This window comes from Canis lupus, chromosome 10 (assembly GCF_003254725.2).
Source record: "Canis lupus dingo isolate Sandy chromosome 10, ASM325472v2, whole genome shotgun sequence".
NCBI classification, from domain to species: domain Eukaryota; kingdom Metazoa; phylum Chordata; class Mammalia; order Carnivora; family Canidae; genus Canis; species Canis lupus.
In genome coordinates, this window is record NC_064252.1 from 34,024,124 (window position 1) to 34,048,271 (window position 24,148).

Consider the following 24,148-nt stretch of genomic DNA (forward strand, 5'->3'; position numbering starts at 1 on the left):
TTTTGTCTACAGTACCCATGCAGGGAAGATGGGATTATCCTTACTTTCAGGATGACAATACTGAAGTGCCAAGAGGTAGTCCCTTTCCACTCTATTGAGCAAAAGCTTTATGTTTAGAAGTGATTGTCCCTTACCTCTCAGAAGCTGGATGGCAAAAAAGTTGGTGACAAACTCCTTGATCCTTAAGAAATTAGGAAGACAATGAGTAGGTAGGAAATTTGCCATTCCTGAAGAGCATAATAATTGGAAAGCCACCTAATCTCCCTGATTTTTGGTTTCTTCATCTGTAAGTGGCAGCATCCAGAAAGCCCACCTTAACTGGGTTATTGTAAAGATTAAATTAGGTGATGTATATGATAGTATTGAACACGTAGCAAGACACATAATAGGTATACTTGTTGACTTTCATTCATTTAACTGTTAGTAGAAAAATACATTTCTTACTGAAGCTATTCAGGAAAAATAGTTAACACATTTTGTCCTGGTGGCATTTATTGGTGTGGCTGTCTTCATGTGTTCTCAGCAGAATAAAGCTGCCATGCTTCAGCTTGATTGAAAGATAGACCATTAACTGCTTGGCTGATAGCTCCCCTGCCTGACAAATGATTGTCTGTAAGCTTATCAAAGCAGCTCTAATGGAGGCACAGCCCTGAAGGACCAGATCTGTTGGAGGGACAACTGTGTGCACATGAGGGCTTCATATGTGACTGCGGTCACCCAGTCACCGCTGAAAGAAACTGGCAAATGCATACTGCCAAGAAAGACTGCTGGGTGATTTCCCTTTTGTTCACCAAGCAGGAATCCCAGAACATCTTCAGTAATATCTGTGTTCATTGCTGGTGTCCAGACTACCAAACATTTGTGAGCATAAAAGACTTTGTATCCAACACGGTATAGTAGGATGAAAATCCCAGCTGTTCCGTGCTCGCTTCGGCAGCACATATACTAAAATTGGAAAATCCCAGCTGTTCCACCTTTTTTTGCAGTCTGGATTTGGAGAGTTGTTTGCCTGTCTGTTAAATGGGTATAATAAATAAAACCTAACTCTCGGAGTGGGTGAGAACCAAATGATATAAAACCTGTAACTCTGGCATGCAAAAAGTACTCAAAAATGGTAGCACTGAGGGGGATGACTTTTATTTCTCCTGCACCATTTACAACAGGATTTAGAAAGGCCTTGACAATAAAGAAGATGTGGTCTGTGTATACAATGGATTATTCCTCAGCCATTAGAAACAACAAACATCCACCATTTGCTTCCACGTGGAGGGACCTGGAGGGTATTATGCTGAGTGAAATAAGTCAATCAGAAAAGGACAAACATTATATGGTCTCATTCATTTGGGGAATATAAAAATTAGTGAAAGAGAATAAAGGGAAAGGAGAGAAAATGAGTGAAAATATCAGTGAGGGTGACAAAACAGGAGAGACACCTAACTCTGGGAAATGAACAAGGGGTAGTGGAAGGGGAGGTGGGCAGGGGGTTGGGGTGATTGGGTGATGGGCACTGAAGGGGCACTTGGTGGGATGAGCACTGGGTGTTATATGTTGGCAAATTGAACTCCAATAAAAAAAAAAAAAAAAAAGGAAAGGCCTTGACAAAGTGGAAGAAGAGAAAGAATCAGGAGCCATTATAATTACCTGGTGAGGGGGATCACATTTGAATACAGTCATCTTGTTCTTGGAAAGATCCTTTTCTGAAGAACAGAGGCCTGGGATCTGAGGTTTCAGTGGGGAGTCTTCTTTCTCCAGAGTAGTTCCCAGGCCTGCAGCTGCTTTGATTTTAGGGTTAATGGGCTCCCAGCAGGCCGGTCTTTCAAGTGTGACTTTGCCCCCTTCTAAGAGGGAGAGAGCTCAGGGTGGCCTGGTAAATATGACCTGCGGTGAGTGCTCCTGGTGAGCTGCCTTGACTGGAAGCACACTGAAAGTGTCCTCCTCCAGCGGGTGTGGCTCCGACTGAGAACACAGAACCAAGGTTTACAGTAAACAGACTGTAGCCATGGGCTCAGGGCCTCCTTTAGTAAACCTAACTGGGTCAGTTAGAACCTGCATTCAGTTTTAGTATCTCTAGGCCTATATCATTTGCAGCTTTATGAAGGGTTGTTTACTTGCCAAGGGAGTGTAACAGAACTCTTGAACCACACAGAAGAGTTCAGTATGATCCTGTGCCAAAATCAGATTGTGTCAGTAATAGTGGATATAATTTTTTTCAGTAAGATTTCTCTCTTTTTCAGCTTAATGTTCTCCATACAGAGCTGGCTAAACAGTTGGCAGACACGATGGTTCTACCTATTATACAATTTCGAGAAAAGGATCTCACAGGTAAAGTTACTGAGTTCAGTGCCAATTACCTTCAAAATATCAATTCATTTCATAATTGTTCTGACTGTACTAATTTCTTTAAATGCATGCATCATTGAAAAATGGGATGCCCATTTTTTCCTGAGCATTTCAGTTTAGCTAACTTTCATTGAATCCCCACTAAGTTCTTAGATCACCTAAAGGAGGTTATAGGCTGCTGAGAAAATGGAGTTGGAAACAGACAATCATAACATGTAATGAGGGCAGCAGGACAGGGAGGTACAAGGAATAAAAACAGCACACAGGAAGGTGTTATTACCCTTTTGATATTAGAGTACCAAGGAGGGCTCCCTGGAGAAAGTGATCTCTGTGCTGGCTTTTGAGAGATGAGTAGTGTTTACCAAGGAGGCAGAGATGACAAGGCTTATATTACTGGTTCGGAGCATTTTGAAGGCATACTGTTTTGGGGGAGTCATGAATGCTTTGGCGTATAAAGTGGGTGGCTTAGGGAAGGAGGGGCGGGGACCTTGCTTTATCTGTGCCAGACCCTGGGCTGCAGCCGGGAACAAGGCAGATCTCCTGGAGCTCACATGTTAGTGAGCAGGCATACCTGGGACTAGTTAGAGAGCGTGGTTGCCCTTTTGGACTCATTTTGGTTCTTCAACGAAAGACAAGAACAAAACTTTAGAATAATTTTATATCTCTGGGAAATCAAGGTAGCCAGAAACTGAATAAAAAAGAACTAAAAATCTTGGAAAAATGTAGTTGATATTATGAAATGGAATCTCGAATTCCTAGTCTTTTTGTTTTTTATGTCATTGAAAATATCCATTGCTTAGAGATTAAAGAATTGTATTTTCTAGAACACTGATGTAAGAAATTGCTGCCCAAAAAGTCCAAACCTGAGTACTAAGAGATCTGTTCAATATAGTATCTCTTCTTTAAAAATGTAACACCTTATGGGCTGCCCAGGTGGCTCAGGTCCTTATCCTGGGATGGCCTGCTTTGGGCTCCCTGCTCAGCGAGGAGCCTGCTTATCCCTCCTGCCCTGCCCCCCTTCTCGTGCTCAGTCTCTCTCTTAAATAAATAAAATATTATATATAATATATATATAATATTATATATAAAATATAGTATATATAAAATATTATATATTTAATATATATATATATATCACCTTAAAACGTAAAATTTGTTCAGGCAGAAAAGATGCAATACATCTTAAAGAGGGTGTCCCCCCCTTCCCCCACCTTGGAGATTTCCTGTGATCACATCACCTGAGGCTGTAGGGGGCAGGGGTAGAACAGAATCACCTTTTCCCAGGGGCAGTTTGACAGCACTAAGACTTGACAAAGAACAGGAAATGAGATGTCAGCTTGTATAGGGAGAAACCTTTCTTGAGCAGGGGTTTTCATGGTTTTCAATGTTGCTGTAAGTGCATGTAACTCCCAAAGCTCCATGTCGTCCTGTGCTGATCATCCAATATGAACTGAAAGCATTTTTCATGAAGACTTTCTCTAAATAAAATAATAGAAATGTGTGGGAATATCATTTTGAAAACAAATTCCAAGTCTTTTAGACAGAAAATAGTCCCCTCTCCACCCCCCAAACCACCCAGACCTACATTGTCAGATTTGTGTCTTTCAGCTTTGTGCATGGGAGGCAGCCCTGGCGGAGAGGGTCATGACCAGAGCTTCATTAATCCCGAAGGGCTCAGCGTGTGGATTAATAGTATTTGCCCAGGATGGTGATTTTGTTTGTTTTAAGAGAATAAAACTGTCTAATAGTAGTAAAAAGAGAAGCCTCTAGGTATCAATGGAAACTGAATCAAAGTAATGTTCTCTGATGACGCCAATACACAAGTTTGAAGGGTTTGGCCCAGGTCTTACCTGAGTCAGCCTGGGAACCAGATTAGAATCTGGCCTCCCCACTGCATGATAGCTTTTACCTGATGTTTCACTGCCTTTTTCATTTATGCACCAATACAAGTACATAACTGAATGAAGAGAACCTAGAGATAGTAAGGAAGCTATTTGACCCCAGAAGACAAGAACCCTGAAAGTGCTCCAATAGGAAGTGAGAAGGAGAGAAGAAGAAAGGGAAATGTAGGCCAACAAAGGCAGAAAGCAGCCCATTACCAGAAAGAGGCAGAATAATGTGAAGAGAAATTTACAAACTGGAGGCAGTTTTGAGTCAAACTGAAAAACGATATAAAAGTTATGAAAATGCTTTCCTTTGTTTGACAAAGCAAAACTGGACTGTGGTAGAGTTGTAGAAAGTGTTGCTTTCTTTTAGGTGTCTTTGTGTTTTAAAGTTTTTAACCTGGGACAGCCCTCCTTTATTGACCTCTTCATTTTTTTTTTTTGGTCTTGGACTTTGTTACGCCACATTAACAGTGCAGTACCCACCTGGGATAGTGGTGGTGGTTGGCTTGTCCCAAGTACCAGATATGAGATGGTTTCAGACTTTTTCACTAAAACTAGCACCCCATACTCCTTTATTAGTGGTGGCTTTGCTACGTGTTAAAATGGCAGCAACAGGGCATTTGTAGGTTCTAGGTATGGTCCAGGTATTCTGAGGAAAGAGGTATTAAAACTTTCTGGGCACTGAAGAATCGGAGCTTAGGTATGTACTCCAGGTCTCCATGAAGAGCCCACATCCCCAGAGTGCCCTCTGCTTTACAGACCCCCCGGATGCTATCTACGGGGAGTGACCAGAAGCTCAGTGAGGGTCACTGCATCCCCAAGTTGGGGATGCAGCTGAAGCCACAAGATCCAGTCAGACTAGGATTCCCAGCCGGGAGGCCGGAGCCCTGTGAGGCCAGAGGTCCAGAGGAGGTGCTCGCAAAGCTTTTCTCCTTCCACACATAGACTTTTATTTTCTCGGGGAAGCACAGAACTCTGGGTTGGCATATTTTATTTTTCTTTGCTCTAAGATGTTTTTTTTTTTTTTTTTTTTCTCCAGAGGTTAGCACTTTAAAGGATCTTTTTGGACTCGCCAGTAATGGTAGGCATCCTCTGATTCTTGGCATGTGGGTTTAGTATTCATGTGGGTGGAGATGCTGAATGAATGTTCTTGCCTTTCAACCCATCTGGGTGCTAAAATGCCTCTTTATTTTCAGAGCATGACCTCTCAATGGCAAAATATAGCAGGCTTCCTAAAAAAAAGGAAAACGAGAAGGTAAGAACCTACCTGACATGTTGTTCTTCACCTTGTTTACTGAAGCTCCTTTTCTGTGTTCCTACTGTGAAATTCGTGGCCTTGAGAGGTACCTCAATGAATTCTTTCTCTGCTTTAATATACATAGATTTTTAATTACTTATTCTGAATCTCCTAAGTAGACTTCTACCTCCCTTTTCTAGCTTTTCAAACTGGTTTATTAAACACCAACTTGAAACCATTGTAAAATTACAGTTGCACAATGATTTCAACTCCAGCTTGGTACCTCCTGCTTGTGTGCCTCATACCTATTCAGGTTACCTGAATTTCTTGCTCGGGGTGTTGACTCTGCTTCAACTCATGTTTTTTTGCTACTATAGATGATATTGAACATTTTAATGCACGTAACTTATTTCTGTTGCATGATTTCCTTGAGCTAAATTATTTCCTTGGGATACAATATTAATGAGTGAACTAAAATGTTTGTGGCTTTCCATGCATGCCACTCTATTGTTCTCCTAAAGGATCTTCACCCCAGGGCAACCCCACAAGCACGGATATATTGTTATGTTGGTATTTTTTAGGTGGGAGTTTTTAAAACTCAAGGTGGGGCCTAGTCTGTGTTTTATTGTATTGGTCATAGAAATGGGTCTCATGAATAAACGCACATTGTCGTAGGATCATGCTCTAACAGAACTGCCACGCATGTGTTCCTCCCTTCTCTCCCCCAGGCAAAGACTGAGGTTGTGAAAGAGGTGGCTGCGGCGCGGCGGAAGCAGCACCTTTCTTCTCTGCAGTACTACTGTGCCCTCAATGCGCTGCAGTACAGAAAGCGTGTAGCCATGATGGAGCCCATGATAGGCTTTGCCCACGGACAGGTAAGCCATGCCCTTCCCCTGAGGGCCGAGCCCTGAGCCAGCTAGGGAGAGCAGCTTGGCCTTCATGCAGAGGTCGTGTTTAGGAGAAACCAAAGCATTGTCAGAGAAAGAAACGTGAACACACTACCACCCTGGAGCCTGCCTTAGATCCAGCACACAGAGAGCCTCCAGGCGGGCTGGCTCATCAGTAGCTGGACTTGTTGGGCTGTACGTGCTGGTAGTGATGGCCTCAATCCCAGGTCTCCTGTGGGGAGGGGCTGGCATGGCCCTTTGTCTCTGAGCCAAGTGAGAGCCAGGCCTGGTCTGCCATTCAAAGAAGCAGCTGACTGCTTGGAGCTGGGCTGACAGCCTAGGGCACTGTGTGCGTGGTGAGGGCCACCCAGGGCTGGGCTCTTATCATTGCTGCCATCATGGTCACAGCCCGCTCCTTGGCCTCTGGGGCATGGCAAAACGTTGCCACCGCTTGCTGAAGCCTCTGTCTGGGACGTGGGCAGCTTCTCCCCCCAATTAGTATCTCCTGGACATGTGGCTGCCAGGAGTCTCTGGCGGTAGGCTAAGGCCCTGGCCAGGCAGCTCTGCCCCTCCTCTCTGGGCCGGGCTTGCCCCTCCCCCACCATGCTCCAGCGTGCCAGAGAGATACCCAGGAATCTTCTTTCAGTTGATAATCTAGGGACAGAAAGGGATGTCAGGAAGAAGAATGTTGAGAAGAAAAAAGAAAATAGTCAGCAACTCTTTAAAATACACACATCTATTATTATAATAAGAGCATCTATTATTTTTAAATACGTTTTAAAAATACGAATGTTTCAAAAAACAGCATCAGTAGCATTCGGGGAAAGGGGAATAAGAGAGGATCCTCAAGGGCAGAGATCCTCCTTCTTAATGTGATTATGACATTGCTGAATGGCGAGGTGACTAAAGTCAGTTTGTGTCTTCAGAGGTGATATTTAAGGAGAGTGCTGTAGTCTGTGTCATCTGCGTAAAGCTGGGGAGAACCAAAGTTAGGCCCATCCAGCCGTGGGCTCCCATCCGCAGCAGACTCCTGACAGCATCCAGCTTCCTTGCTGTGGGCACTAGTGCCCATGCTATGTCCTTGCCCACTCCGCTGCCCACCTCCCTCCTTCTTTAGGTCCCGCAGCTCTGCCCGGCAGAGTGCCTGGCTATGCTTTCATTAATGCCCCCGTCACTCTGTCCAGGGAGGATTGACAGCCCTTGCTGGTGGAGTGGTAGTCCTAACTAATTAGAGGCCCGGGGGCCCTGGACTGAGAGCCTCAGAGAGCTGAGCAGCTGCAGGCTGATCCGCTAGTGGTTGGGGAGCCTGGTTGGTGAGGGGGGGGCCTCACAAAGTCTAGTACCCTGCTTTACCGTAAAGACCACACCGCTTCTCCCAGCCTGCACTTGATAAGTGGAGGCCGCCCCAGGGAGAGGGGGCTCTGCTTCGAGAGCACAGAGCGCCAATGTGCCTGGGGAAATGGACAGAGCACACCTTCTCCTTGGGGTGGGAGGCCACAGCGGCAGGTGTCTGACAATGGAGAGTGGCACGTTTCACTTTAAGCACAAAATACCCAAATTTCAAGACACAAAACCAAATAGTCCCTCCCCTTGCAGACTTTGAATCCTGCCAAAATTATAGCTCCTTTGCCTAGACCAGTTGATGTCTAACCACATGAATCTTTTGGATAATTCCAAAGCATTTACTCTCCTTCTGACTCATCAGCCCTTTGAGATTAGCGTTGACTGGGTGTCCACCCTTGTTAGCCGATAGTCATGTGACCACTGTACTTCCTGTGGCTCACGAAAGGCACGTGAATCTGGGTCAGGCTTCTCAGTACCACCCACTTCAGTGCAAGCTGTCCGACTTTATTTCTGCCTTCCCTGGCCCTTGTTAAACAGGTTTGCAATGAAATCATGAATCAGTCATCATGCCTGAAACAAACCAAGATTTTGTAGCTATGTGCAGGTTTATGAGATCACAGAAATCAACAGTAGTGTCACATTCACTGAGTAGACCCTATGAAAGGTGGCCAAGATCTCATCCCTCCCTTCCATTCATTCAGATCAGACTGTGGTAGGGATTGCATGAGCCCCTGCCCTAGGAGCTTACAGAATAGAAGAGCTAAGACGTGGAATTCAGAGGATAAATTCCAAGGAGTTCGGGGAGGGAAAGGAGAGGAAAGCCACTGTGAGGCTGTGTCCTTAGAAATGCAGAAGGCTCATTTAATAGACTTTGATTTTGAGGTTTCAGAGATTCCAAATGGCATTTACTGTTTTGATCTCTGTATGATTAAAAGGTTATGATCTCTGTTATGATTAAAAGGGCCAGAGCAGCTTCTTGCATTATTATACCTCACATGAGGATAACTGTGATCATCTTGTTTTTATACTATGAAAACCAAGGGTTTGGGGGCACATACGTCCCCAGGATGCCTCCTGTCAGAGCTGCCCTGGTGACACCTGTCAGCCTCATTGGCGCATGTGTTAGAGTTCCGTGCCCACCTTTCAGGGCAAGGGCTGCTTCCAGATCAGACACATGAGCTGGCATAAAGCGTGAGAAATACATCCAAGCTGAGTGTTTTCTCTGTTTATTCACGACCTGGGCTTGCAGCTGTTCTAGCTCTGTGAATAGCACGTAAGATGGAGCAGTTCGCACCTAGTATCCAGGTGTTTTAAAGGCGTGGCCATGGAAAGAAATGGAGAGTTGAGCTTTGGAACCAGATGGTTATTGACGTCAGTAGTGCACCAAGGTGGCCCCTATTCCCCAAACCTTTGGGATTTGTGAGGCAACCCAGACTTTCTGGGATGTGAATACCCAGCAGTCACAGGAAGTCAGGACTTCCTTCTATTTGTCCCCCCAAAGCCAGCAATTAAAGTTTTATTTTCAAAGAGACTGAGCCCTCCTGGGGTCCCCCGTCTTGGGCAGAGAGAGCATGCATCCCAGGACGTAGGGGCAGGAAGGGAGCTCACCTGTGTCGAGCGCCTCTTCGGGCCCAGAGCTCCGCTGCATCGTCCACACGCACAGTCCCCTCTGGGTTGACATCAGGGTGAGAAGAACCTCTTAAGGGTCTGTAGCCCTGTTTCCCCTTCGCAGTGTCTCAACCATATCATCTGTCCAGCTCGTGTTCCGAGCTGCATATGGCTTGTTGAGAGGGGTCAGCGGTGGCCTTCAGGGTGGGCCTCTCTAAGCACCACCCACTGCGCTACATCCGGTGCTCGCCAGTTTCTTGCTGGTGCTGTGCACGTCACGTGTCACTCACCGATGGAGCCCCTGGAGACACAAAGGTGAAAACCTCCTTGCCCCCTAGAAGCTTTCTGTCGAGAATTTAGAGGGAAAGAGCTGATGATGAGAATGTCAAAGATAATTGTCAGTAGTGACGACTGATGCACCTGGCCTGGTATGTGCCAAGCAGAGCACTCACGTAATCCCTGGTGTTGATGGCCTTTCAGTAAGAGCTAGTCTGCAGTGCACTCGGGGCTTCAGGAGGAGCTCCACTGGCATGGGCCCAGCAGAGGCCCATGAAGCCCAGGAGCACATGCACACGATGAGGCCGGCCTCTGGAGCTGCCCTTGTGCTGTATGCTCACACCGGCTGTGCTCCCTGAGCCCCTTTCCTAGACGACTTTCAGCATCACGATTCTGTCTTTCAGATTAACTTTTTCAAGAAGGGAGCAGAGATGTTTTCCCAAAGTATGAACAACTTTTTATCCTCAGTTGCGGACATGGTTCAGAGGTAAGGCTGCGCTCCAGTCTGGTGGGCCTTTGCCTTTCCTGCTGAATCCATCTCTCTGGGAGCAGGGAGGGCCCCAGGAAGCCCCGCCTGTGTGAGGTCTGGGCAGCCAGCCCCCTTCTCAGCTGCCAGTATTCGGGAATACTGTTGTTGGAACGTAATGCCTTCTACCGTTCCCACCCGTGGGGGCACCGAGGGTGAACAGGTTAGATAGCTAAAGAGAAATTGTCCAGAAGGGGACTTAACCATCAAGTTCCAGTCCTGTGCTGAGGGAGGGTCTCGTGTTTGCTGACAGCCAGCCTTCACATCCTGCAAGCCAGGACCCAGTGTAGGATTGCAGTAGATTTGGAAGTGGTCTGGCTTCCCATTTGGGGCCATGGGGTTCATCGCCAGGAGTGCTGTGACTCTTCCGGAAGCTAGCTGCCAATTTATGCTAGATAAATGAGGCTTTAAGCTGCTTTTGAATTAATTTAACAAGTTGCACTTCAGCCTTGCAAAGGCTTATTTTTTAAAAACACAGCATCCTGTCTCCAGGCTGTCCTGCCACATTTAGTTGATGCTATGGCTGCTTGGACGCCCTTTGCCTCCATTGCCAGTGTCTGCGACAGGAGGCTTGTTTAACTCGCACTGCAGACCTGGTTCTGGGAGCACTCCGTGATTTCTGAAGTAGGGGACAGAGGGAGATAAGTTGATAAGCAGACAGACAAAATGGAAGTAGGAGTGGAGGATTTTACTGTGTGTGGAAAAATGGAGGAAGGCCACTCACTTTCTTGAGGATGTTGCATTTCAAAATACCTTTTCCAAAAAAAATTATTTTAGAGAGCACAAGTGAGTAAGTGCAGGGAAGGGCAGAGGGAGAGGAGAGAGTAACTTTAGCAGGTTCCACACAGAGCATGGAGCCTGATGCAGGGCTCCATCTCCCAACCCTGAGATCATGACCTGAGCCAAAACCAAGGGTTGGACACTTAGCCGACTGAGCCACTGGGGTCCGTGCATTTCAAAATACCTTAAGGTGAACCAGTGGACTCTGTTTAGGTAAACATGTACCTCAAATGCTGAAAAAAGAATAAATCCCAAGAAAATCAGAGCTCAGCATTCATATGAGCATGCAGGAAGGTTGCAGTTTTGAAGGCATCTGTGCCTTCCCAGAAGTCACTGAGCTCTTGTCCCTGGCCACTGGCAGCAGAGGTGTAAACTGGGCTTATGATGAGGCCAGAAAGCACTTTGAAATCCGATTTTAGCTTCCTGCCTTTTAATCTGATTGTTAGCCACCAAATATTAGGAGAGAGGAAGGCAAGGCACCTACTGTCACTTTTCACCTTCTTTCTCCCCCAGCCCTCTCTCACTGCCTCTTTCTTACCCTGCTTCAGCTCCCAGAATTTCCTGGCTTTCTGTGTCCTAGGAGAACCATCTGTGCTTCAAAGTTTTTCATGCACTAGATTTTATTATTTATAGATGGCAGGACATTGGCGCTGGTGTTTCAGATGCTGTGGTGTATCTCCCTGCAAATCTCACAGCCTCTGTCCAGCCCCCAACCCCGGTCATTATCTCTGTGAGCTGGTACAGGTTAGCCCAAGTGCATAGTAGTCACTTCGGCAGTTCCATGTGATAAGCGTGAAACCCTGGCTGTGCCGCCTTCTCTCAAGGGCTGGTCCAGGTCTGTGAGTTGTCCCTCTGCTGCCTAACAAGGTCTAGTTCATTAGGAAGGCAACAGCCCCCTGGCAGTGTTCCCAGCTGAACCCGGAAGCACTTGAACCTCCTGGTTCCAATAACTAAAGCACTCAGATTAACCTTTAGGTTGGTGAGTGGATGCATACTGCCACTCCTCTCCAGCCAGGGGGTGGTGCTGCTGCCACACTGCTGTGCCGCTCAGGGCTCCAGGGCACTGCCCTCCTTCCCCTGGAGGTGAGTGCCCTGCTCCTCTGTATCGAGATGTGAGGGGATTCAGAACCCAGCCTAAACCAACACAATGGCCTTTCCAGTCACCCAAAGAGCCAGATTAGTCCCTAACCCCACAGGGACACATTTCTACCTTTATTCTGGGTTCCTGCTGCTGCTCTAATAGATATTCAGTTAAACTTATTAAAAAAAAAAATTTGGAAGAGAACCTATTGAAAGTTACTTTCCTACTCTGCCCTTGGGTTCTGGGAGCCCTGCTCAAGCTGGGTATTGGAAGCGGAGTCTTCAGGGTTTGTGGGCAGCAGGAGGGGCAGTCCCTGACCGCTCCCTGGAGTTGTGTGCAGGACGTCATGCTGGCACACATGAGTGTTTTTCTGGGAGAGGCAGTCCTAATCTTTCTCTGGGTCTTCAAGGGGGTTTCTCACCCTGGAAAGCTTAAGAACCTAAGTGGTTTTGTATACTCTGGCTCCCTCCTTCCACCTCCTGTCCTGCTTTTTTCTCTCATTCTCCTCTCCCGGTCTTGGCAGTGACACGCAGGTGAGCCAATGAGGCTTGTTCTCAGCTTGCCTGTCTTAAGGCTACCAGAGGGGTGTCCAGCTGTTCTTTTCAAATGTCAAAAAAGCCAAAATTAATTTAGATAGACTGTTCGCTTTGAGCTGCATTAAGATATAGGCTATGTACACTGTGAGACTCCAAGGGGAGAGCATGGACCGTACAAACTCTTATAAGACTTAAAGAACCCTTTTGAGAGAAAATCCTGAAGAACTCACTTTGAGAAACAGTGGACTGGCTGGCCAGCCAGAGCTCCTTCAGACTGTAATATCTGTAACTCAGTCTTACCTTCTTTAACACCATGGAAGAGTGGAAGTATGCCTCGCTGTCTCACGTGGATGGGCCACGTTGGGCAAGATGGTGTTCAGGACTTTTATATCCAAGGCTCACCACTGGGTAGGGTAGCTATCGGGGCATTGCTCTGTGGGAGGAAAGGACAGCTGCTTCTTTGGAGCTAAAGCTTCTCGGTTTTCCACCTCTCAGCGTGCATACATGCCAGAGCCTGGACACTGGCCTCCCACCCTTACTGCGTAGCGTGGGCAGTCCTTGGCTGGCGGCCCCTGCGGTCTTGGGCAGTGGTATGGCTACCAGAAAAGGAAGAACATTGTCTTTGTCATTGTCACTGCACCTTGATTCTACCTTCTCATTTCCTATCTCCAGTGGCCATTTCCACCTAAGGGGGGCTGGGGGGGAGGGCGGCAGGAATGACTGCTGTCTCCTTTCCAACTCTTTTGCAGGTGGTCTGCACCTGTAGCCCTGAGAATGGGCTGATCAAAGCTTTTTTCCTAAGATTTGCATGAGCGTGGGGCGCCTCAGTGTCTTTAGTCAGTTAAACGTCCACCTCAGTGCCTCAGTCAGTTAAACTGACTCTTGGTTTTGGCTCAGGTGGTGATCTTGGGTGGTGGGGTGGAGCCCCACATCAGCTCTGGCCCTTGCCCCCGCTCTTACATGCATATGCACTCCTCCCCTCACCACACACACTCTAAAATGGATAAATGGCTCTTAAAAAAAAAATGCACCAACAGTTCTGAACCTGGATACCACTTTGTCAGCAGAGAAACTGCAGAAGCTATTTCACTGGGTTCAGGCATCATCCAGTGGTGTTCCTATGTTCTGATTTACAATAGCAGTCATATAAACACTTAGCAATGCAGAATCAAGTCCCCACAACCCCCAAGTGTCTGGAGCCTGAGCTCTCTTCACAAGGCAGGAAGCCCTGGGGACGGCTCTGTCATCTGCTTCTGGGTGGTGCTGGGTTGGTGCTAGGCCGGCCAGTGAGGAGCAGCTGACCTGACACCTTCTGTCTTAAGCATCCAGGGGGAACTGGAAGCCGAAGCAGAGAAGATGCGGGTGTCCCAGCAAGAACTGCTTTCCGTTGATGAGTCTATTTATGCCCCAGACTTTGATGTGGCTGCCCCCCAGATCAACAGGAACCTCATCCAGAAGGCTGGTTACCTTAATCTGAGAAAGTGAGAATGCCATTGCTTGCTCTTTCTGAAATCAGCTTTCCCTCAGAGTGGCTACAGGGCATCCGCTCAGTGGAGGGTGGGGGCAGGGCAGGTTGGGGAGTAGTGGGCCACCCCTGGCCTTCGTCACTCTGGGCCTGTGCAGATAGCCCACTCTTAACCAGCATCATCATGGACCATAGGATTACCGACCCTCCCCACCCTTGGCCCAGGCCCCAGAGGGGTGACTGCTGTGTGGTTGAGGCCTGCCGCTAAGGCCAGAGTCTGTGGGCCAGCAAGCATTCAGGTCATCCCGGTTCACACAGACTGATCCACACTGGAACACTCTGGGCACTTTGAACTGAAGGGAGGATGAGGAGGTTTCCTGTGTCCAAGAGCAGGCGGAGGCTGTTGGGTGTGGTGAAGACCTAGGTTCAGTCAGGCCTCCTAGCTGGGCCTCAGTTGCATCACCCACAGAACAGAGCTGCTCATCACACCTTCTAAATAAAGGTGTTACAAGAACGTTCCTAGTAGGTCATTCCTAGGAGATAGTAAGCACTCAGATGTTAGCTATTACTGGTTTTTGGAAATAATTGTAATTATTGAAGCAGGAAACCTAGTGCCTTGCACATAGTTGCTACTTGATCAGCACTGAATCAAGTAAGTGCTATTTCTCAAATGGAGACTCCACAGAGAGAAATTGCCAGCTGTTTTCTTACCAAGGTGGAACGAGATCATGAGTTAAATCTCTCCTTTAGTTTGTATGGCTAGAGTACCCTACAAGGTTGGTGTTACCTGCCAGTTACTGGATATTCCTCCTCTAAGCAGCCCATAAAACATCCAGTTTGAGCAAAACTCAGTGTGGTAAAGTCCCACAGGATTCGGGGTGCTGGGAGCCACGGTGGCCCTGGTGACTCTCTCTTGACTGAGAACAGTTGGGCTCTGTGTCTTTGAGAAATGACCACCTAGGTTTCCAGTTTCCAGTGGGGATGGACTGATCTGTTTCCAGATCTCGGGAGGAGCCAGTGTCTGGCTGCCAGTGGGTGTGTACGTGCCATCCCACAGCGGAGCTGGCCCTGGGCCAGCATCTCCCGTGTAAGCAGAGCCCATAACTTCCAGGTCACTCAGGCTAAGTGGTACCTCTTCTGCTCCTTTGCATTTGGATTATTTCCAAAGCAGTTTTGCTTTAATGTAAAGAAGCATTATTTCTAAAATGCCACTAGTACTCATCCAGAGGCAGCAAGAACTTGAGGTGCTGGGTGCACTCCCCAGTACCAGCAGGCTTTCTAAAACCACAATTCTTACAGTAAAACAGGGCTGGTCACTACCACATGGGAGAGGCTTTACTTCTTCACACAAGGTGGGAACCTCATGTGTCAACCCCGGGGCGCCGTGGCAGGAGGCCTGATCCAGGACCTGGACAACTGCTCCGTGATGGCGGTGGATTGTGAAGACCGGCGATACTGCTTCCAGATCACCACGCCCAACGGAAAATCGTAGGCCACACGGGTGTCCTTGGGAGGAGAGCGAGTATAGTGACTCCACCCAACCCTGCCAAGGGCCTCGTCCCTCCATGCCGGCTGCTCTTTGGGAGGAAGCTTTTCTGTCCTGTTTAAGCAAGCACACAGGCCCCCTGTGGGATCCACTCTGCCTTATTTAAGGGGTCCCGGTGCAGATTTGCCCCATGGCTTTGGAAGAGACATGACCCCTGTGTGGCAGGCAGCTGTGGAAGGAGCTGTTTGTCAGCACAGAGGCTTGGGGAAGGCTGTGGCCACTCCTGCCTGCCCCGCAGCTGAAACTGAAGATGGGATGGTGGGCTCAGTGATGGCACTGTCCGCAGAGACCCCCGTGAGCTTCCGGGACCCAGCAGAAGTCACCTGGTGTCATTCACAGATCCCACTACAGTGGGGACCCCTCTGAGCCGTAGTTCGAAACTGTGCTCCAAGGGCCAGAGCCGCCCATCCTTAGGTTGCTGCTGCTGGATTTGCATTTGCTTCCGTGTGGGGTTCTGAGCTGAGATCCTAAGTGGACAGGAGCATGTCCGGGCAAGCTGGTGCAAGCCGACCTTTTGCTGGACAGGCAGGGTGGTTTCAGACTTTGTCCTTCTTCCTGGGTGGCAGGAGCAGACCGGGATCCCAGTTGTGGTCCTGTGCAGTCACTTAACTCCTTGGTCTTCTCAGATATAAGACAGGGGTGGGATCTATGCTCCCCACCTCCCACAGATGTGGAGTCCCTGGAAAGGGTTAAGCCCCCACCGCAGGTAGGGCAGTGTTACCTGCCTCCCGTTCTGTCTCCCCCCATGGGGAGGGAGGTGTGGAGTGTCTGCTAACCCCTGTGGGCATGTTTGGGAGGAGGGACCAGGGGCTCCTGGCAGCTCCAGAGTCTGAGAGCCCACGAGATGTCCATGCTTGAGGACCCACAGCCTCCAGCTGGTAGAGCTGAGCCCAGCTGCTCACTTTATAGATGAGAAAGCACAGGCCCAGGGGAAGTACGTGTGTGTCCAGGATCACACGGTGATGGAACAGTGAGCCAGAACCCCATTGTCTTTCCTTCCTGTCATGCTGCCTCCTGGCCCTTCCTGTGGGGCCACCACTGAGTTCAGTGTCTGTGAATAAGCCTCAGTCACAGGGGTTTGGGAAGCACTGACTTGGATGCACTTTATTTCAGGGGAATAATCCTCCAGGCAGAAAGCAGAAAGGAAAACGAAGAGGTAAAGGTTTTGTTTTTTCACCTGTGTCCTAGTCTAGCGGGTGACTGGGCTCCAGCAGACTCTTTACTGTCCTCTCTCCACAGTGGATATGTGCCATAAACAACATCTCCAGACAGATCTACCTGACCGACAACCCAGAGGTAACTCGTGCCTCCTCCCCTGCACCCCCGGCCTTGCTCAGTGTGAAGGGTGAGCACCCGTCCTGGACTGAGCGGGACCTCCTGTGCGTTTGTAGGCAGTTGCCATCAAGTTGAATCAGACGGCTCTCCAAGCAGTAACTCCCATTACAAGTTTTGGAAAAAAGCACGAAAGTTCGTGCCCCAGGTAACTAAATGCCGTGGGAAAGTGGTTCCGGGGTATTTATGAGTGATTTTGTCCTCATAGCCCCCCTAGGGGTGGAGTTCAGGCTGCTGGGGAGGTGGGGTACGTGCCCGATCCCACCACCAATGAGGGGCAGAGCCAGGAGCCGCAGCCGCCTGACCTCAGCGCATCCTGCCTGCTGGACCTCGGCTGCAGTCAAGCAAACACGACTTGCCTCGAGGGTCAGCTGGTCAGGGCTTCTCACATTTTCTGTCAGCAACAACGACGTTCTAGAACCAAAACAAACCTTTTTTAAAAAATAAGGGACAAAGTCACCCTTTCCACATCTGTGTTACAGGTGCTTTCACATGTGTGTTACTTTTGCCTTCTCACGTATATTTTTCATATTTTTACATTTTTTGTTACTGTTCCTTTTTGTCACTATAGACTTTCATGATTTATTATTATTAGCCATTGACTATTTAGGTGGCATCCTTTTCCTCTGCTATTATCATGTATAGTGAATATTTTCATGCATCCAGCTTCGCTCCTGTTTTGAATATAGCTTTCAGGTTATTCCAAGAATCCCACCTTTTAACTTAATGGCAGTTACCATTTAGTTAACTGATAAAGGGCTGTAGTATTGGTCATGCCAAAGGTAAGTTAAAATTAGGACTGTATCTGGTGTCCATTTTCAGCAGCACGGTAGAAAGAACCCCATTAAATAAATGTTTCACAGATATTATCTGTGAGTCCAGACAGAAGTCATCAGAAAGCTAAGCGTTAAAAAAAAAAAAAAAAAATAAGAAAGCTAAGCGTTCACCCCCTTAGCTTAGTCTCAGTGCCGTGCGGTGGGGCGCCAGTGTGCACACGCAGAACCCTGGGTGCATGGGAGGGAGCCATGGAAGAGGAGGCCAGAGGGTAGCCAGGGTTCTTTTGTGAGGGGACTGGGTGCTGTGGGGCAGAACTGGCTGTGAGGAGGGGTGGGGAAAGGCTGTCCTGCGGCTCTGTGCATGTAGGACACATTGGATCTGGGGTGTGCAGGGAGAAAGGCAGGGCAGGGACGCCCCACACAACGCAGCTGGAACAACCACAGAACCTGAGGAAAGGTGCTTACAAAGGGGCAAGAGGCAACAGGTCACACCTGAGTGCTGGGTGCAACCCTTCCATAGGCAGTGTGTTCACAAAAGGCAGCTCTAAGGAGGGCCTTGAGTGGAAATGGAAATACTGATCGGGCCAGCCAGCTAGGCTGCCAGCCTTGTCGTGGGTGCACACGCCAGCCTGCTCCCCAGGGGCTGTGGGGGTAGGAGCTGGGCACATGCTGATGGCTCGGCCCTCGGCCTCTGTCTCCCTGACTTTATGATACGAGAAGATGCAAAACTAGGCCACCGTCCCGGTCCCTTTCCAGTTCGAGCAGCACTCTTTCTAGAGTGCCATGTGTAGTTTACTAGCGTTAGTAATTAAAGGTGTGCTTGGTCTCCTAAAAAACGTGTAGCTTAGATTTAATTATTCAGCAACTGATTTTTCTCCCAGTTGTAGAATCAGTAAATCACACAGAAGAATCCTGCAACAAACAAAACAGACCGCTAGCCAGCCAGCTGAACCAACACAGAGACTGGAAGGGTGTGGGTGCTGGAGGTGGGCTCCTCTGTCCCTGAGGGTCAGCTCGTGAAGAATGAATGTTTGGATGCCACTGAGGCGGGGGAGCGGAGAAGCTATTCTTGGGAACAAAGTGCCACTCAATTCTAAGTGAGCACCGTGTGGGCCTCTGCTGTTCTGCAGCCCGAGGCCTCCAGGACTCGTGCATTATCTGGCTCCTAAAGTATCATTTGTTTGTGGAGTAGCTGCTCTGGGCCCAGGCGCTGGGCTAGGTCGCAGAGTCTTGTTGGTAAAGACAGGCAGAAGGTAAATAAATATTTTGTGAAAATGGAGAAAAGTGCTCTGGTGTTAAAGGCGAAGGCGCTGGCACAGAGGCCTGCCTGCAGAGATAGTATGTAGCCAGAGGTGAAAGATGAGCAGTAGCAGAGCCGGATTCCTGCGTCTCCGGTAGCCGGTACGGAGGCTAGAAGCCGAGAGAGCAGAGTGTGCTTGAAGAACCGAAAAAGGAGTCCAGGATGGCTAGTGTGGGCACAGAGGGATGGGAGCCAGGTGAGGTTGGGGAGGGAGGGAGGCAGGAATGGATCACGAAGGAACTTGGGGAGTCAGGAACTTGGAGAGTTGTCGAGGGGGAAGAGAGGTAGGTGTGTGTGTGTCAAGACAGATGATCCACGGTATGTTGTCTGAGGGCAGCTGTGGCTACGATGGACGACAGCACACAGAGCTGGGCAAGCAGGGGTCCAGTCAGGGCCTATGGCAGCAGCCCAGGTGATGGCGGTGGCATCTTATATCAGGCAGGGTCTCTGCACAGGAGATGAGACTTATTTGGGGACTTGTTTTGGAGGCACAATGTGTAGGACTTGAGATCAGTGAGTTGTGAGTGGAAGGGACACATGAGATGACGACCGTCATCTGATTGAGCACCTACATGGATGGTGGCATATTGAGAGAGGAAAGGAGTTGCTCGTGGGGACCAAGAGTCCCTTGTCTTCTGGATGTAACATTGCGGAGCCCGTGATGCATCCCAGTTGTCAAGCGGTCAACCCATGACGCAGGTCTGGAGCCCTGAGGGAGTCCCAGGGCTGGGGATGTGGACACCGGCTGTGGTGGTAGACGAGGCCATCGAGGGAGGGCCTCGGGTAGAAGCCTCAAGAATTCCAGCGTCTGGAGTGGAGGGAAGAACCTGCTAAAGCCCCCGCGAAACAAGAAGGAAAGTGGTGTGAGGAGGAACCAAGAAGAGGAGCTTCAAGGAGGAGAGCTCCACTGTGAGCCGCTTTGCTGTGGGACCTTGATCGCAAAGCGTGTCTGCCAGAGTGGTGGCCGGAGGTCACAGTGATGCCCCGCGTCACTCGTGTGTGCAGTCGTCCGGGCCGCCGTGCCCTCGACTGGCAGTGCGGGCCTCGCCTGCCGGGTCGCCGCGCCGCGCGCTCTTCCCCAGCCGCTGGGAGCCAAGGCCGTGGGCCCCCTCCCCTTTCTCCCGCGAAGCCTCTACTCGGGGCTCCCCACCTACGAACCTAGCCCCCGGAGGAGGAGACCGGGTGGCTCCTGCTGTTTGGGCGGGAGGCCGTGTGACGGGGCGTGCCAGCTGGCGGCGGGGCCTCGGCGGCGGGGCCCTGGGCTCTCCCGCGGCTCCCGAGACCACACTCCTCTTCCGGTGACGGTGACGGTGACGGCGGGGGCGAAGGCAGGGGGTCTCCTTGCGGGCCCCGCCCGTGCAGCATGTCCATCCGGGCCGCCGGCACTCCCCTGGCGGGGCCGTGCCAGTCACTCCGTGCAGTGACACCCGGGGTGAGCGAGGTGCCCGGGGCCTCGTGCCAGATGAGCTAGGAAGTCAGGTCACCTGGCGCCGTCAGCCTCCCGCAGGAGCTTGCGCCCTGGCCGGGGAGGGGTATGAGGATGGGACCGGTCAGATGACGGCATCGTGACACCGACGGAAGGAGCACGCGGCCCGTGGCGTCCCCGGCCGTGTCCTCTGTCCTGCCGCAGGCTCTGGGCAGCTCCGTGCACGGGACGGCCGGGCTCCCGGGGCGGCACAGGGCTGCACACAGCTCGGCGGAGGACGGGGAGCTCGAGCGGCTGTTGGAAAGAGGGTGCCGGGCTGGGAACGGTAACCGGGAAAAGCGTGGGGTGCGTCCGGGGGCAGAGCCGGGATGTGTTCATTCATGCACCGAGCAGTTGGGAGTGCCTTCTGGGGGCCGGGTAGGAGCGCGATTTAGCTGCAGCCTGCGCCTAGGCCTGCCTCCCAGGGAGGAGGCCAGAGAAGGCCTAGGTGACGTCCTGACCGGCACTGGCACGTCGTGGTGCAGAATGCTGTGCCGCGGCGGGGGGTGTCCCAGGGTCCCGGAGTCCGGAAGGAGTCCAACCAAGGACGCCAATGCTGTTCCGTGAAGCTTTCTTTGTAAAATTAGTTCAAGATTGGCTGAAGTCTTCACCCTGGTCTGTAGATGTCACACCGCGCTGAGCACGTGCTCATTTGCTTGCAAAGGCACAAGGTTAAGAGGGATGTGATTTCCCCGTTTCACACTCCAGCCAGAACCTGAGAAATTCCGAGATGGAGAATGACAGGATTGTTCCCACAGCAGAGCTCCGTGTCCCCAAGGCCGATGAGCTCATCGCACCCGGGACACCCATCCAGTTCGATATTGTCCTTCCTGCCACAGAGTTCCTGGAGCAGAACAGAGGGAACAGGTACACCCCGAGGGGGGTGCGGGGTGGGCTCCTGGAGAAACGAGAGGAAACTCGAGGTCTTCTCGAGGTCTTCGGTGCCGGCAACCACCTGCCAAGGCTGTTGCTGTTCTGACTTAGAGCTCGGGAGTTCGCGTCCTTTTAGCCGAAAAGGTCTTGATTGTCGGACTCTGGCGGTTCCCCTAGGCGCATCAACCCTTTCGGTGAGACCGAGGACGAGACATTCCCAGAAGCAGAAGGTGAGTGGCTGGGGCACTCCTTCCCCCTCACAGAATGCCGCGAGTCACTGAAAGGAGACGGGCACTCACGGTCCAGGGAGCCAGGACTTGGACTGTGAAGCAAAATTGTGACCCACTGATTGTCCTCTGGAAACTCAGTAGGTCTGTGCAGTTAAGGCAGGTCTTGGGTCAAACCTGAGGGGAAGTGGGCAGATTTTCTGCAAGTGTTGCACTGTTGGCCTCATCCATGCCCTTTCTGGGACTCCCACATAGAAAGTTCCCGAGCCTAAACCAGGTATCAGATTACTCCAAAACAGATCCAGAGAGAATGAAATGGTCACAACAAAATGCAATCACGGTGAGTCATAAATATGCTGTTTCATTTTAGCCAAAGACACACATCACAGCTCATTCTTGAATTTGAAGATATGTGTACATTTATTTTTATTTTTTTTTAAATATTTTTAATTTATTTATGATAGTCACACACAGAGAGAGAGAAGCAGAGACACAGGCAGAGGGAGAAGCAGGCTCCATGCACCGGGAGCCCGACGTGGGATTCGATCCCGCGTCTCCAGGATCGCGCCCTGGGCCAAAGGCAGGCACCAAACCGCTGCGCCACCCAGGGATCCCTGAAGATATGTGTAAATGGAATTTAAGTTCAGATTTTTGACACGTGATGTACATCCTTAGAGTAGAGCTGACTGAAACTTGGTGCTCCCTAGAGCAGAACCTGAGTTCCCAGCCAAGGCAATTTAGGAGCTAGAAGTGCTGCCAAGACCTCATTTTCACACTGCCTCATGACTGAAGCCTGAGACTCATTAGAATAAAATGGCCTTAAATTTAAAAGTAGGACCTGAGAGTTGATACTCCTTACAGAATTAGCCAGAAAGGGGGTCAGTGGAGAGGGAGGGAGGATCTGCCTCAGATCTGCCCCTCCGCTTGTCTCTGGCTGACCTTCTATATAATTCACACCATAAAGTCAAATTTACGGAAACTATCTTCTTATGGAAATAACTACTTATAATTTTACTAGTTACATTTTCCTAATCTCTTGTTACTTATTTTGAAGGGCAAGGACACTAATAGGGCAAGTGAGGAAAAAGCAGTCATCTTTGTGTAAAATGGTAGATAAATGAATTATTCTTACAAGGAAAAAAAAAAAAAGCCTTTAAACCTTCGTGATTTTGCAGTCACAGTTGCTGTTACTCAGTTTTGTCGGTTACATGCCATGACCAGGAAGCCAGTACTGGTTCACTAGAATCAGATAAGAAAGTCGTTTAAGATGTGCATTAGTTTATGGGGTGCCCTCACTGCCCTGCAGCAACGCCTGATGTGCACACACTGAAGGAGCCCCAATTATCAGGTCTTCTGTTCTTCAGATATTTTCTTCTTTAGGACTCTGTCAGTAGGCCCAAGAATTTTCTATCATCTTGGTGGAGAAGCTCTTATTTTCAGAGAAAAGATGCATATAGTGCCACCGGCATTAGTCACCTAGAGTTTTAGTGCTAGAAGGATGTCATCTGGTACTAAGGTCTCATTCTATAGATGCACTAAGAGGTGCTTCTCTAGACCTGTAGTAGTTCCTGAGACAAAATGTAGATGATAGGCGATTTCAGGGCTCTGGCAGTGTGGATTTATTCAAGCACAGTGTTGAGACTTTTGGTGGAAAGCCTCTGTGGGAGGCAAAGCGGACCTGAGGTGTGCAGCCCGTTCCATGCCTGGCACTGGTGACTGGCGGCAGGCAGGAAGAGAATGTGCTCCTGAGTGGAAGTCACTGTCTTGCAGATTCCCTTCTGCAACAGATGTTTATAGTTCGGTTTTTGGGATCAATGGCAGTTAAAACAGACACCACTACCGAAGTGATTTATGAAGCAATGAGACAAGTGCTGGCTGCTCGGGCTATTCACAACATCTTCCGAATGACAGAATCGCACCTGATGGTCACCAGCCAGACCCTGAGGTATGCTGTCTTGTTTCGGGCGGTCTTACCATGCTGGCAGATTGCCCATGTAAGGCACATTTACTCATCTAGAACGTTCATACTAGAATATTCGTTTGATCAGAGTAAGTGAAGATGCTACTCATCTCTGCCCTATTCCTTTTTATATTTTAATCTTATAAGGTATGTTGGGAAGAAGCTGCTCCCCTAAGTAATGGATACCTTCAAAATTTAGTGGAGTGAATCCTACTATTTATAAGGTGCCATCACTCCAGAGCTGCTCTGTGTATCTCAGAGCTTGAAAAAGAAAGGGTCTTTTTCATTTCTGAATACACTATTTTTTAAAATTCACAACAGTGAAAACAGAACACGAACCTACCTGAGTTGACTAAACCACCACCAGTAGAATCTGATTAATATTTTTTGAGATAAAAATAAAGCCAGGTGATGTTAACTACATGATTTGGGGTTTCAGGTTAATAAGATCTAGATGGGTGATGGCAGAGGACTATCAAGCCGCGGTTGGCATAGGTAGGCTTCGCTAACATATGCACCATCTAGGAGTACTCAGTGTAGCACTTGCAACAGAACTAAATTGTGAACTGAAATGTTTTTAGTGTAAAATACAGAACTCATTTCTAAGATCTCATACCAACCCCCCAAAAAGAATGCAAAATAGCTCATTAACTTTTATATTAATAAAGTGTCTAGCTGGTAGTATTTTAGATCTTTTAGATTA

The 24,148-nt window shown here is 49.2% G+C and overlaps 1 protein-coding gene across 5 annotated transcripts in view; it reads left to right on the forward strand.

Annotated features, from left to right (window-relative positions):
- Positions 1-24,148, forward strand: part of APPL2 (adaptor protein, phosphotyrosine interacting with PH domain and leucine zipper 2) — a 50,801-nt gene that overhangs the window by 20,365 nt on the left and 6,288 nt on the right. For 2 of the 5 annotated variants that reach the window (XM_049115354.1, XM_049115353.1), the window contains exons 5-18: positions 2,235-2,322; positions 5,266-5,307; positions 5,423-5,481; positions 6,192-6,338; positions 9,983-10,065; positions 13,824-13,982; positions 15,266-15,454; positions 16,626-16,668; positions 16,752-16,808; positions 16,904-16,992; positions 21,094-21,252; positions 21,436-21,488; positions 21,950-22,111; positions 23,256-23,430. In XM_049115354.1, coding sequence (XP_048971311.1) covers positions 2,235-2,322; positions 5,266-5,307; positions 5,423-5,481; positions 6,192-6,338; positions 9,983-10,065; positions 13,824-13,982; positions 15,266-15,454; positions 16,626-16,668; positions 16,752-16,808; positions 16,904-16,992; positions 21,094-21,252; positions 21,436-21,488; positions 21,950-22,111; positions 23,256-23,430 — 1,505 coding nt within the window. The remainder of the gene's footprint in view (positions 1-2,234; positions 2,323-5,265; positions 5,308-5,422; positions 5,482-6,191; positions 6,339-9,982; positions 10,066-13,823; positions 13,983-15,265; positions 15,455-16,625; positions 16,669-16,751; positions 16,809-16,903; positions 16,993-21,093; positions 21,253-21,435; positions 21,489-21,949; positions 22,112-23,255; positions 23,431-24,148) is intronic. The other 3 variants (XM_025462176.3, XM_025462183.3, XM_049115355.1) reach the window with 2 other exon arrangements.